The following is a 14,503-nucleotide window of genomic DNA, read 5'->3' as shown; positions in this document are numbered from 1 at the left end:
TGGATCTGTTGCAATCTGACTTCTGTACACACCACTGATACTAACAACCATCAGTTTCTTCTGGATGTGTCTGAGATCCTCTTCTCTGTACTTGTCCTTCTGAGCCATTGTTATTGAATAAGATAATTATTTCCTTCTGCTCCATTTGCTTTTTTCCTGAGCTTTTTATGTCTTTGTGCTCTCTTGGGTTTTCACCTTTTCCAGCAGCTTCTTCTGCATCTCTGCTTCTTCCCTTTTTCAGTGATATTTCTCGAGTTCCTAGTTTTGATTCTTTCCTTTTCCTCCTCTGTCGCTGAGTGACTTTATCCACTCCTTTTGTTTCACCTATCGTTACAGTGCTGCTGGTCTTACATGCCTGACTCCTTCAGACATCTTCTCCTGGATGTCCAACCATTATCCCAAGCTCCACCTGACAAAAACTGAATTTCTCCCAAAGGTTCTTTTGCCCCTCCCTTTTCTGTCACCATATACAATTCTATTATCCACCCATGACTGAGGCACTCAGCCTCATGATATCTCCATCCCCTATCATTCCTTCTCCCTGTGCTGCTACTGTTTTTAAATCCTGTTCATGGCTGTTTTGAAGCCTCTCTAAAATCTGGCCTCCTTAATCCCCAATGTGAAAATCTTCCTCTGTCTTGGTCATAGTTTGCCACATCTAGCTTTTTTGCTGGCATCCCCTCACCACCAGCTTCAAACTCAAATCTGCTTCTCTTCCTCCTTCTTCTTCTTCTTCTTCACCTTCCAAGACCCTACAAAACTACACCTATGTATAGTATCAAGTCTTTTTTGTACTACTCCTCCCAAGTTTCCCTCCTTAAGAGACTCCTTATCTTTCTCCTCTCCTCTTCATGCTCTCTTTCATCCTGTTCCTTATTCTTTGAACAGCATTCCTCACGTCTGGCAAACATCCTCTTCCTCCTCCAGAAATCTTTCCTTAAACAATACTTTTTTCACAAAATTTTGGAAGGATGACTTCTGCAAGAATTTGTCTCTTCAACCTCACGTCATCCACTGTATATCATATGGGTCAGAACTGTGCTGTCTGTAATCTCCTGGGAGCAGATTATCTACATGCGTATTTGTTCAGAGTTTAGTATGCTGTCAGCACTCATCAATAAGCTCTATTTGTTCTTCTAGTTTTATGTACTGTAAATAAGTTTTGTTTTGTAACTTTAAAAAAAAGTTTCATCACTCCTCATCTGTCAGGAGTCTCCTGTATGAATTATGGGAGCTAGAGACTTTATAGAAGAACAGGGAATTTATCAGCAGCATATCATCAGTTCCAACTGTTTGCAGTCACAGATGTAATTTTGAAATAGAAAGTTGCAGTTTCTTGAGTTAAAAAACTAACTCTGTTTCACATAAACAGTTAAAAATTATATTTCTCCTCAGCTACAAAATGCTATGTATGTGCTGATTTTTTTCAGCCAATTTTTTTTTAAGAATTGTTGACTTAGGCAGTACAGTCCCCACACTTTCTTGCTTCTGCTGACTTTAGAAAGTCTGTGTGTTCCTGGCCTGTAGTGGTCTTCAGTAAATCTTAAAAATGTTTAGTAGCAGAATTGCTGCAGATGCTTGATGCTCACTGACATTCACAGATCCATAGGGGAGCAGCAGAAACCAGTACCATATATACTGCATGCTTGTCTACATGGGGAAATTTACTGACAGAACTATGCTGGTATAATTATACCAGTAAAACTCCCCAGGTGGACATTCTTATTCTGGGATAAGAGTGCCTTTTTCCAGGGTATGTCTACGCTGCCCACATTACAGCGCGGCCATGGCAGCGCTGTGACTTAGGCAGTATCGACACGTTTTATCGCCAGGAGAGCTCTCCCCTAGTCATTTAAAAAAAATAAATACCCTGAACGAGCTATTTGTCCTGGCACTTTTCAGCGCTAAAACTTTTGTCGCTCAGAGGGGTATTTTTTCACACCCCTGAATGGCAAAAGTTTTAGAGCTGAAAGTGGCAATGTAGACACAGCCCCAGTTTACTTTGTCACTTTGAAAGTGGTATAAGATAAACCACTGTAACTGCAGTGGTGTAAACTACACTATACCAGAGTAAGTATAGCAGTATAATTATACTGGTATAGTTCTGCCAGTAAATATCCCCACGTAGACAAGCTGTTGTTCAAAAGCCCCTCATTTTACATGTAGATCAGTATTTTTGCAGTGATTTCTCTAAAATATATACATTTGAGTTCTTCAGCTTTATTTTTTCTTTATTTTCATGGGAAAGTGCCTGTTTTCTCTACATTTTTTACAGTGACATGTCTGTATCTGACAAGCCCAAATTGCACACAATCCAGAAGAACACAATTGGAGAGAGCAGTTACTTCCTCAAAAAATCTATTAAGCTTGCCTTCGAAGGAATCATTTTTACTTTAGTAAGGCCTTGAATCTATACTGTTACCAAAAAGAAACTTTGTACCACTATAAAGGATTTTTTAAAAACAATTCTGTAATTCTACTGGTCAAGACAGTAAATTCAGTTTCCAGGTACTTGAGATCAGGCCAGGCTTTCACACTCAAAATTCTTCCACTTCTTAAGTTCGAGTCCCTTTTGCTTTGTTTGGAGGAGCCTCATCCAGCTAATTAATCCTTTCAAGCTGACAAAGCGTCATTAACATAAAAGCCTGTGAGGACGTTATCTCCAGTATGCACTTGTCCAGTGTTAATTAACAAAAAAATTCACTCAAGAATTTTTAGAAACACAGCTATGCAATTTATTCAACTCTCAAGTCACCAGAGATTATTTTTAAGAGTCGGACCATTAAGGACACAGTACAAAATCTTTTGGACATGGAAGTCATAGTTCATTTCGCACTGGACCAAAAAGAAATGTGTGGAAATACCAGTGTGTTCCTTCAGTGCCATTAGGAAGAAGCAAGGTGTATTGTGTTCTGAATTCAGTGCCATTAGGAAGAAGCAAGGTGTATTGTGTTCTGAATTCACATTAAACCAAGATGGAATTTTCTCTGTATAGAGAATACATATGGCTTGTCATACTTTGTGAACAGCAGGCTACTTTCATAGAGGAAGATAAGCAGCCAAGAGTCCTGTGGCACCTTATAGACTAACAGACGTTTTGGAGCATGAGCTTTCGTGGGTGAATACCCACTTCGTCAGATGCGTCCGAAGTGGGTATTCACCCACGAAAGCTCATGCTCCAAAACATCTGTTAATCTATAAGGTGCCACAGGACTCTTGGCTGCTTTTACAGATCCAGACTAACACGGCTACTCCTCTGATAGAAGAAGATGTCTGTCAATATGTTGGGAACAGTTCAACATATCTGCTTGGTTACAATGTGATAGGGGAGGCAGGTGGAACATAGCAAGTTAGTGGTTACATGTATGTAAACTCACATCCTTGTGATTTCTGCTTCTTTTCTAGGAAAGGTGTACAATATTATGATTGTCAGTTCTTTGGAGTTGTCTCAAAATACTTTCAGTGATGTATGTTTTCAGAAGCAGTAACTGTAGATCAGATAGAAACACATCTTGACTGTCAAGTCCCCAGGTCTTTCGAGGAGGGTATGGGGTAAAAGTATGACAGAAAAGGAGCACTGAGTCTACCAGTGATTTTTTTTTTCACTTAGCTTATGTATTTTCTCTGAGGTTGAGCTAGTACCATTAACAAAAATAGATAAGTGCAAAGAATGTAAACATATTGGTAATTCTGCACTGGCTACAGAGGTCTTAAAACTCAGTGTTCATCTGGATAACAATTCCATTCACTTTGTTACTAGGAAACAATCTTCAAGGCCAATTGTGGCATCCCAGTCCAGTACTGATTTTGCTCAAGGCATAACTGCTAAATATTAGTTACCTAAGACAGCTTCCCCCAGGATCATGTAATATCCTCACAGATCAAAAAAATCAGCTTCATCTTACTAGAGAATATGATGTGTTCTCTGCATAGGGTAATATGCAAAAAGTCAGTTCTCTTGGTGCTTCACTAGCCAGCATTCTAGAATTCTGACCAAAATGGCTGAGTAAGAGACTATCATATAGTTTGCTGAAGATCAGACTGTGGCTTTTGGGACAGTCTGAGAAGTCCTGAATATTGATGGCTTCCCATCCATATGTAATTATATTCTTGGTGGGGCTAAATGCTCTACATTAACTTGCTAGACGTTTCAGAATATTTTATTTTATTTCCATACAGACTAGATTTTTTTTAGTAGCCATTTGCTCCACATTATAATGTTCAAATTATGTGGCACGTTGTTCCTTACATTTTCTAAGGACACGTTAGTATTGTAAACACACAATTCCTTCATTTATCCTCCAAATTTTCTTCTTTTCACTTAGATAGTACATTAACCCACTGTATGGTGAGAAGCCTACATAAACTAGATTTTAGGAGGAAAATAAAAATTTACTTTGACAGTGCTTTGGCTCTGACAGATTTCATTTTATTCAAAAGATACACGTTGCCAAAAACTCATTTCTGCATCTAGGTGGATTTCAGAGTGCATTTGGCAGACCTGTGTGGCTAAACAAAAGTCTATTCATGAATTAATTAAGGATCAGTCTACTTCCTCTATAGCAGTTTTGTGGGCAAGGAAGGCCCGTGCATCAATTGTTGTAACTTATCTGGATACCATGTGGTCTTTGCTTTTATACATTTTCTGGACCTTACAATCTAGATATCTAGTCTAGAGATACATCTTTCAAAATAAGGTTTCTTCAAGCAGTAGTCTTTACTGAAATTGAAAAGTATTTTTTTTCATTATCTAGTCATCTCCCTCACACCTGCTTTAAAAGTTTCTATTGTCTGGAATAATGTGGAAAGGAATTAGAGGTAGTAAAATTTAACCTATCTGATCTAGTTTGTGATTCCTTTATTCCTTCCACATTATTCTAGACATCCCACTCTTTTTGGAATTCCTTAATTTAAAAACATTTTACTCTATTATGAGAGGTCGGATGGTGATGTTTGTTAGTACCTCACATTTTTTTCCCTAAAAATTATTTGTTCCAGTTGTTCCCTTATACATCGTTCAGACACTACTGGTGTTGAAAGAATCTCCTACTGATATCTTGGTCATCAGTCCCCTGCCTTAGGGATGACAAAATCTGATTGGGTCTCTATATATACTCTTCTTGTGGAAAGCATAACCCTATTGTCTGGAATAATATGGAAGAGTCATAGAAACTAAATGATCAAAGGTAAGTCAAAATTTATCTTTAGCACTTGTGAATGGTTTTAAGATTGGCAACACTGGAGACTGAAGCTCTCTGTTTATCCACAGAACACACAAAGCAAAATTATCAATTGTGCAAGCTTCCTCACACTACATTGTAATGTGCCTCAGAACTGATTGATCTGGAAGGGTCCCCTTTAATGGTGAGAGGGCATAAGTCTCCGTATCTATTCAGACTTCGCATTCTTTGCTGAAACAGGCAACATAAGATCATTTTGTGATGTGGATATTTGTCAACAGGAGATTGGACAGACTGCCATCATATTCAGCACATGCCACTGAAGAGCCTTCAGTTACTGATCTGATTTGATCTAGATCAAATTAGAGTGTGACCTAGAACCACAAATTATAGTCTTCCAGATCATCCAGGCCCCCAAATATTTTCTTAGTGGTAAGGTATATAATGCTGCCAACTGTCATGGAACACTCTGATTAAAAATTATATCATCTGTGCTCTAATATCATGGACTTTACAGGGAAGCCATAATTCTGAATTTCCTCACTTTGATCTCAGTACTAATGTTCTAAAGTGGTGTTTTTGCTAGTTAAGTGTCTTTTTAATAGCAGTCCAAATTGCAGTTTCATCCTTTTGTCTGAGTAAAGGGGTCTCACTAGACTTGCTTACATTAAATATCAACTAAGTTATGTATAGCACAACTAACCTTTTAGGGTTACCAGGTTATTTATATAACGAGGCACTGAACTCCTTACATTCTTCTTTTTTATAATTGTTTTAAAAAATTAAGAAAAAGTTTTTTATTTTATGTTTATTTCCTGGATGTAAGGAATAATAGAAAATAAATTAAATACCGTGTTTTCGTACATTTACATCAATTCATTGGGGGAAAAATGGAGGGAGGGCTCAGCCTGGTTATTGGATGAAAGAGTTTCTTGTGCAGCAGAAGGAAGAAAGGGAGTTATCTGGTGTCTACAAAGGAACAAGGACTCCTGAGGGCCTAAGAGACTGTTTCATTTATAGAGGAAACAGGAGGGACCCTACTGTGAAGATTGTTTTATTGGGAAAAAATCCTTCTATATTGGAGTCTATAAAACCAGAAATTATTTTATTTAAAGATGTGATATTTGGAAAGGAACTTGTTTACTACCTAGGCAACCTTCTTTCTCCAGAGCTATTAAATGTAAACTATAGGTGTGACATCACCAGAAAAGGAGCTGCAGCATTTTACCACATTAAATATGAGAAGTTAGCAAATATCATAAGTGTATTGAAGTGTCCTTTGCCCTTTTTAGGGCATTCAGCACATAACCTTTGAAGTTTCAACTTTAAAAGGTGTTTTGCATGGTATACAGTGTTTTAAATCTGCTTTGCTGACATAGCAGCAACACTGTGAGGCAGTGTGGAAGACCTAATTTTTGAAACATAACCTCATTAGTTTCATTTCCTTTTCTGATGAGGACAAGAACAATTGTAGCCTCACAGGGGAAATGCAAGTTGTCCCACACACGCAATTTTAACTCTGTTACATAGAGTTGCTAAAATTCATGTTGTTTTTTTCCTGCCTTCCAGCTTAAATGTCACAGTCAATCAGGTTGCCATTTGTTTTGTGTGTGTTCTTAAGTACAGGGTGAAGTATGTCATCCTAAAACAGGTATAGGGTCCCTAGATTCTTGAAGGCTCTTCAACCAAAATAGTTTGCTCTTTGCCAGGTTCGTTTTCAGGTCAGCAATGACATGAGCTGCTACAATAGCCAATTTTATGATCTGCTCAAGGATGCAGTCTTTTCTGTCAAAAGTTCTAAAATTAGTTTATGTAGCTCCCATTTCAATGAAAACCTTTTTTCTTTCTGTTTTATGTAAGTACATAGTACTCACCTAACATCTTTCATCCAGTTACCTTAAAGTGCTGAACAAAATAGTTCACAGTATCCCTGTATAATGAGGAATTACTGATGTGCCCATTGTGAAGATGAGGAAACTGAGACATTGAGCTTTGTACAAGGCCACATAGCAAGTCAGAGAAAACAGGGTAGGGAATAAAACCCAGCAAGTTTGACTACTTGTCTACTACTTGACTACTACTGCCTATGCTGAAAGCTCATAACTTCATTTGAAGTTACTTGTTAATACTGAAATTAATATTAGCAAAATGGGTGGGTTCTGCACTTAAAAAAACCCTTGCATATCATGGTTATAGTTGTCAGAACTGCAGCTGCGAAGTTTTGTATTTGTCTTGTTTGTTATGCAGTAGCTGTGTATTTTTTGTACACACTAACTATAATTAGGAAGAGAAGGAGGGCCATTTAGAAACTGTTACCCAAGCCTTGTAACACTTTCTTTAGAAAAAATAAGGAAGCTGATTAGTACATCAGTTTCAAGTCCATACTCAGAATGTTTCTAGATAATAATTTCAGGTGTTGGTCTTTTTTTTTTTTTTCTGTATTGCTAAGTGTATTGATCAGAATGTGTAAATAACTTTGGGATTTTTTTGTTGAGGGTGTTAACCACTAATAAACTTAAATATATTGTTTGGTTAAGTAGAAAAAATGCTGAAAGAATATATGCTAGAACTTTCTTGTAATTGCAGGATACTGTTGAATATTTTTATGAGGTCATAATTAAAGAAACGCAAAAGATGAGGTTTGATATTGAGACTATACAAATGAATTGACTTTTTGTTTAACCTAAACCAAAATGAGACAAAAAGTCAGGCTGTATCTTTCAACTTCCATGTTGCTCGACCTCCTTTCTCCCCTCAGAGTCAGTATCAATGTCAAAAACGGACCAAAAAACCCCAGACAATGCCTAGACTTTATAGGGGCCACCATCAACTCAGTCAGATCACGAGCCTACCAACCAAGGGACAGGTTCCAGATTCCACAAGAACTCATAATTTAAGTAGCTAAGAATCCTTTAGTCATGGCCTGGACTACCCTATTCCTCCTGGGCTTCGTATTCTCATCATGTCAGACAACACCACGACTGTTGGCTACATCAGCAAACGGGGGCACAAAGTCGAAGGCTCGAAGAAGAGGAGGAGGTTACTTACTGTAACTAGAGGTTCTTTTATCTGTTTTCCACTTCCCGCCCTCCTTTTCCTCTGGATTTGTGGTGGAGAAGGAATTGGAGGTGCAGTCAGTCTGACCCACACTTCATCACCTTGGATGAAACCACCTTGGACGAAACCTCCTCATCCAAGTAGCTCTACCATTAACCATGAGTCAGGGAGCAAGCACGGCTCAGTGGACACTACTTTCAGATTCTCTGGATCCAGACACATGGTGCGCATGCATAAAGCTCTCAGTGGTCTATAGATAGGAACCACAAATCTCGAAGAACCTCCAGTTACAGGTAGGTAACCTCCTCATCCAAGTAGCTCTACCATTAAGCTGAAGAAGACTCTCCTATAAGCAGGTTACTACTAGCATTGATATCCTCTACATGGATCTGTAGGCACTCGGGGGGGGGGGGGGGGAGGGGACATGATCCTAAGCAACTTGGTAATCTTTGACTCCATAAATGCCCCGCCTCAGAGGTGGGGTGGCTTAGTCTGGGCCATCAGAGTAAAGAAAACCCTTGACCCTTTGAAGGATTCCACATAACCCTCCCCTCCTTGTGGTCTAGAGGATGAGGGTTCTGTTGCTGATTGGTTTGGCAGATGGGTGCAGGTTAAGTCTTTTGGCTCCCAGGTACCTCAAGGGAGGGTTTAAAAGCCTTTTCCTCCTGCCCTGAGGCACCAGTCTGCACTGGGAGTGAAGCTTCCCCTCTCCCTCCCATTGGGATTAGAGTAGGACTCCGTTTCTGGCTTTGTTGTGAGCACTAGACTCCTTTTTGGGGTTCATAATTTAATTTTTCTCTCAGTACCACATTGGCCTGGACAAGGTGAGGTTTTTTTCGCCTTTCTCTCAGCAGCCTGGGGACCTGGTGGATAGGTTAGATTGTAAAATTAATTTCATTACAAATTGGCACATGCCCAGTGCAGGTAATCATTCAGTTCCCTGATTAATCAGAATTGGAAACGGATTAGAAGAAGGCATTTATAGAAGGTGGGGAATGGGTTGGGGTTCCTAACATCTGAGACAGTGAGGAAACAACCCCGTCTTCCCCACCCCTTTAGCCCTCATACAAAGGGAGAGTGGCGAAGTCCCACCAGTGGTGCTGGGACCAGATTACAGGGAGCAGGAGCAACCCTCCACCACCAGATAGACGGATTACAAAGGAGGATGACCTGCACTGGATAAGTTATTGCCAGATAGTTGTCAGATTTGTAACTTTATAAAATTATACAACCAAGTTAAAGCATATTGCTGATATTTTGTTGTCTTGTGGTGCCCAGGAAAAAGCAGTCCAGCAGAAGTCTTTCTGCAAGGTAACTTTGAATAGTGGTAGCATTAAATGGTGATAGCAGTTGAGTCCTTTAGGTTGTAATCCCTGTAGGGCAGAGAGCATCTTTTCATCTGAGTTTGTACAGTACCCAGCACTATGGGCCTGACTCAGGCTTTTGGGGAGTACCATTGTCGAGTCTAGTCGCATAAATGATGATAGATCCAGTGATGGTGGTAGCAGCTGTTAGCCAGACTCATGATTTTCCCCAGATGTTACCATCAGTGGCTGTGAAGTCCTAAGGCTGCTCATGTAGTACAGACAAAGCTCCTATTGCTGGAAAATTCCATTTGCAATTCTTCTGTAGTTCCTTTGCAACAGGGACCATTTGGGGGACGAATGTATAGAGGGCGATAAAATGAATTTTATTATATTTGTTCAGTTTAACATGTCAGTTAGTAATTGAGCAAAAGTAATACTACAAAAAAAAAAAGCTTGTGTTTACTCCCTTGAAAGTTCAAGGGCATTGATCATAAAAATAATTGTTTGGATGGTCCTCCTGTTTAATGACTAGTTCAAAATCTGCCCCCCAAAACATTAGCATCTGATGTGAGTTTGTGTTGTCAATATAATTCTTCAAGGACAGTGTTCACACGACAAAAACAGTAGTCACTGTTTGATACCCTTCAGCGAAAAGGCCAAGGACATGGAGCCTGAACAGCCATCTCAGCTCTAGAGGTGACTCCTACAAATCAAAGTTAAGAAACTTTGGTAAAGTATTTAGGTGGGAACAGTATTATGTTTTACCTGTTCTGTGGATAAATAAAGAACCTTGCTCTCCATGGCTGTCAAATACTTGTTATACAGCACATTTCACCCAAGGATCTCAGAGCTTTTTTAAATAACCTTTAATTACATGACAATAAGGTAGGTAAATATTTTACCCAATTTATTGATGGGTAAACCAAGGAGTGGAGAAATTAGTGATTACTCCATCCTGACACATTTCACAAATACTGAATATAGAAAAGGAAAATATTGTCTTTAAAAAAAAAAAGTTTAATCCGTGAATAAAACTTTCCATTAAAATTGTTTGTTTCAGTTTAATGCAGATTAATTTCTTTCCTATTCACTTTTATTTTCATGTTTGAAACACATCACTTTACTCAGTTTTGTTTGTATTTCCATTTAGGACGTGTAGGAACACCTCATTTTATGGCCCCAGAAGTAGTAAAAAGAGAACCCTATGGGAAGCCTGTAGATGTTTGGGGTTGTGGAGTGATCCTTTTTATTCTACTAAGTGGTTGTTTGCCTTTTTATGGAACCAAGGAAAGATTATTTGAAGGCATTATTAAAGGAAAATATAAGGTAAATGACAGTGTGCATGATTACTTTTTCACTGAGGTAAAACAGTGCTGTAAAAAATTCTGGAAGTTGCTTTCTATATTTTGGCTGCTAATTAGCCTGACTGAAATTTGCAAAATTCCACAAGACAAACAGCTCTCTCTGTGCGAATAGAGATACCTATATCATTATTGATCCATTTTTCTGTGGTGTATGTGTTTAACAGTCTCTGGCATTTAGATTACCATATCATTTATCTAGGTTAAGCAGCTCTAAAGTAACATCAAAATTGGACCCTGATCTTACAATGAGTTCAGGGAGACCACTTCCATGCATAAATGTTTTTGTGATTAGGGCCTCAGTATGTATTAGATGTTCTGTGTTATCAGTATGACTGATATATACATAAACTCTCATATGTATTCCTCCATTTTATAAAATTTCTCACATGTTCTAAATGCTAAATGTGATAGCTAAAGAATGATCTCATTAATTTAGTAAAAATATTTGTGGTTATCTTAGTATTCAAATGATATCATACTTTTGTCGTATTACACTGTATAGTAAGCTATGAAATAACTGATTACTTACTAAGGAGCTACTTGTAATTGATAACAAACTACAGTGTATGAGGACAAACTTGTTTCATAACACTTTTCGACATCATGGAGTCATTATGAGGAAGGAGCTAAAGCCCTTTCATTTCATTTCTTCTTTGCATACATCAAAATCACACCTTTAGTATATTAGCAAAGTTGTAAGAATATTGCCCAAAATCTTGCTAAAGTTTGATAGTCCTATAATATGTAGTATTCTTTGTATTAATTAACCAGGGTATGTCTACTCTGCAGCTGAGAGCCTCAGGGGAAAAAAGTGCTTTAGAACAACAGTAAGATGCTTAATTGAGTGTGCCTTTATTGGTAATCATCATCATCTTGAACAGCTGAAGGCACAAAGCTGATCACACTTGAAATGTGTGATTATACTATACATCGCCTTGTATGTTGTTGCTTGCTTAGTGTGTTTCTACTCTGAAACTGATTCTAAAAGTGTCATTGAAGTGTACATTTGTTTGTCTCAGTGATTCTGGATGAAATTCTACCCTTGCAAGGAAATAGCGAAAGGTTTCCTGAAACCTTTAAACCTTACACTGGCCTTGTGGACGGAGCAGTAGTCCACAAGGTCCTCTGCATTCCTAAGATCCACAGTGTGAGAGGGGTCATGGAACTCCACTGATTTCCCACTTATTCAGATCCAGCAGCTCAACACTTCACTGTGGTGTAGAGTGGCTGCACTGCAGCTCATAAACTTGTCCCTTCATCCATTTCATTTCCACAGCCAAAGCCTGATTACTTTTGCTTTGTGCAGGGAACGGTAAATTTGATCCGTAGGGAACATTACATGCAAAAAAGTAGGTAGAAAAATGGGTACCATATTACCAGTTGTATAATCATCAAGCACTGTACGTAATGTTTTAGTTTTCACATACTAGCATGTATCTATATTTTTTTAATGGTGCACAAGTCTTGTGTACATTCATAGTAATAAAATATTGACAGTAGTGCCCGTGTCACCTATCCTTATACCTTAGTTGCTCATTGTACAGAATGACTATCCTATAATTGTTGTTCTCTGTCACTTCCTTTAATTTTTTTCTTCACTTACACTCAGATGAATCCCAGGCAATGGAGCCATATCTCTGAAAGTGCCAAAGATCTGGTACGCCGCATGCTTATGCTGGACCCAGCTGAAAGAATAACCGTTTATGAGGCCCTGAATCATCCTTGGCTGAAGGTAAATAAAGCCAACAACATAACATCTCAAAAGTTCATATCCTTAAAAACATGGAGTTGGTTTTTTGCTCTTTAGATTAGCCATCAAGTTACAGAAATATTTAGATGTGCTTAAGTGCTTTACTGGATTGGGACCTGAGTGCTCGACACCTTGCAGGATTGAGCCCCCATATGTGCCTCAAGAGGACTGTAGAATGTAGAGTAGTGCTGTGTAAAAGATGATTTGGGGAGCATTCCCACTTCTTCCTATGGCCCTCCTGGAGTCCAGATGATAGAATCCCATGTGAATTTTAGAAGCTTTATCTTCCATCTCTTCCTCCTTCCCCTGCAGGTGACCTGAGAAGGCTCAGCAGCTGCTTTTTATCAACCTTCTGGTATAAAAATAGATGTTTTTCCACTGAGAAACCTTGCTAGTGATAGGAGTTACATTTTGAAGCCTATTTCTACAAAGAAAGATAGGAGCTTGGGGAGAACGTAAACAGCTGTCCAGCAGTCCCTAGGATGTCCTATGCTAAACTTGCCAGAGCTGGAGGTCCATAGCAGTATTCCACATTCAGAAGTTAATAAATTTTGGTTCTGGGCATCGATATTAGTTAGAATCTGGTTAACAAAGTTTTATTTCTCTCTTGCTTTCTATTTTGTGTTTTTGTTTTCTGTAGTGTGGCCAAAGGAAAGCTAGACTTTTTTTAACAGATGTTTTCTGATACTAGACTTTTTTTAACTCCAGTGAATGCCTCTGTCACTAGGGTGTCATAACAGGGGAGCTTTATTGTCCAATCCCTGCAAATTTGGCAGAAAAATGTAACCTTGGCCCTAGCTAGTGCTAACCTGTGCATTTTGAGGCTGAGATAACTTTATTTTGTGAACTTAAAGTCGGGTGAGAGTGTTGGCCAGGCGAGAAGAAGCAAAATTGAGTTTGTAATAGATACTTGCCAGCATAATCCTGAAGTGGCTATTGGCATTCCCTAATTCAGTCTTCTCATATATCTGCCTTACTAAGCTAAACTCAGCCTTCCTTTCCTGAGTCAAAATTTCATTAACCCCACACAGCCATGAGTCATTGACAGCATGCGATATACACAGATTATTAATATGAATGTGGTAGTGAATGTCATTTGTGGTAGATGATGCTGTCTATCATATGGCTCTCCAGAGTATATTTTTTAATTAATGTTTTACAGAGCCACTACCTGTTTTCCTTATATTAAAGCTGAAGTGTAATATTATATGGTGATATATTCAAATATTCTTTGATAACTTAATAGTAATGAAGAAAAGAGTCTGCAGTTACACAAGCCATTTTAAATATGATCAGTTAATACTGATATAATTATTTGTGTATTTAAATGTTGAAATGACCAACATCTTAAAGCTACTGTAATGTACTAAAATTTTAACCAATTAATCTTAAAACTGAAAGAGATCAATAAGATTGTCTCTCCACTCCTTTCAGTAATACAAACAATTTAATGGCTTTAAATTGACTAGATGCTCAAGTATTCAAATTGTGATATGTTGTTAACAAGAATGGGGAGCAGCAAACATACCTGCAATAATTGCATTATTTCTGACTTTGCATCAGACATGTTTTTTTTAAGACACTGCCTTTTAAGAGTTATAATCTCCAGTATTGAATAGATTGCATAATTTTTTTTCATATTGTGTGTTTTCTTTTTGTTGCTGTCAAAAACTTACTAAGTACAGGAAGTAAAAATAAAATCCAGCTTAAGGGAAGCAGCTCACATTGGGGGTTCCATGTTATTTAACTTGAATTCTTTTGTAATTTGCCAATTTAGGAAAAACTCTTACCCAGCAATTTACAGAATCAGTTCCATTAATAGTCTACCAACTGACAAAAGATTTC

The 14,503-nt window shown here is 38.2% G+C and overlaps 1 protein-coding gene across 11 annotated transcripts in view; it reads left to right on the top strand.

The window, feature by feature from the left end:
- The window catches only part of CASK (calcium/calmodulin dependent serine protein kinase), a 407,811-nt gene that overhangs the window by 263,548 nt on the left and 129,760 nt on the right, over window positions 1–14,503 (top strand). For 10 of the 11 annotated variants that reach the window (XM_039525884.1, XM_039525847.1, XM_039525842.1 and 7 more), the window contains 2 exons: window positions 10,695–10,870; window positions 12,518–12,640. In XM_039525884.1, coding sequence (XP_039381818.1) covers window positions 10,695–10,870; window positions 12,518–12,640 — 299 coding nt within the window. Of the gene's footprint in view, window positions 1–5,076; window positions 5,187–10,694; window positions 10,871–12,517; window positions 12,641–14,503 lie in introns of those variants that run through there. The other variant, XM_039525898.1, reaches the window with a different exon arrangement.

Source organism: Mauremys reevesii, linkage group 1 (assembly GCF_016161935.1).
Source record: "Mauremys reevesii isolate NIE-2019 linkage group 1, ASM1616193v1, whole genome shotgun sequence".
Classification (NCBI taxonomy): Eukaryota; Metazoa; Chordata; order Testudines; family Geoemydidae; genus Mauremys; species Mauremys reevesii.
The sequence above is the reverse complement of the archived record's forward strand: the minus strand, read 5'-3'. Positions and strand labels throughout refer to the sequence as shown.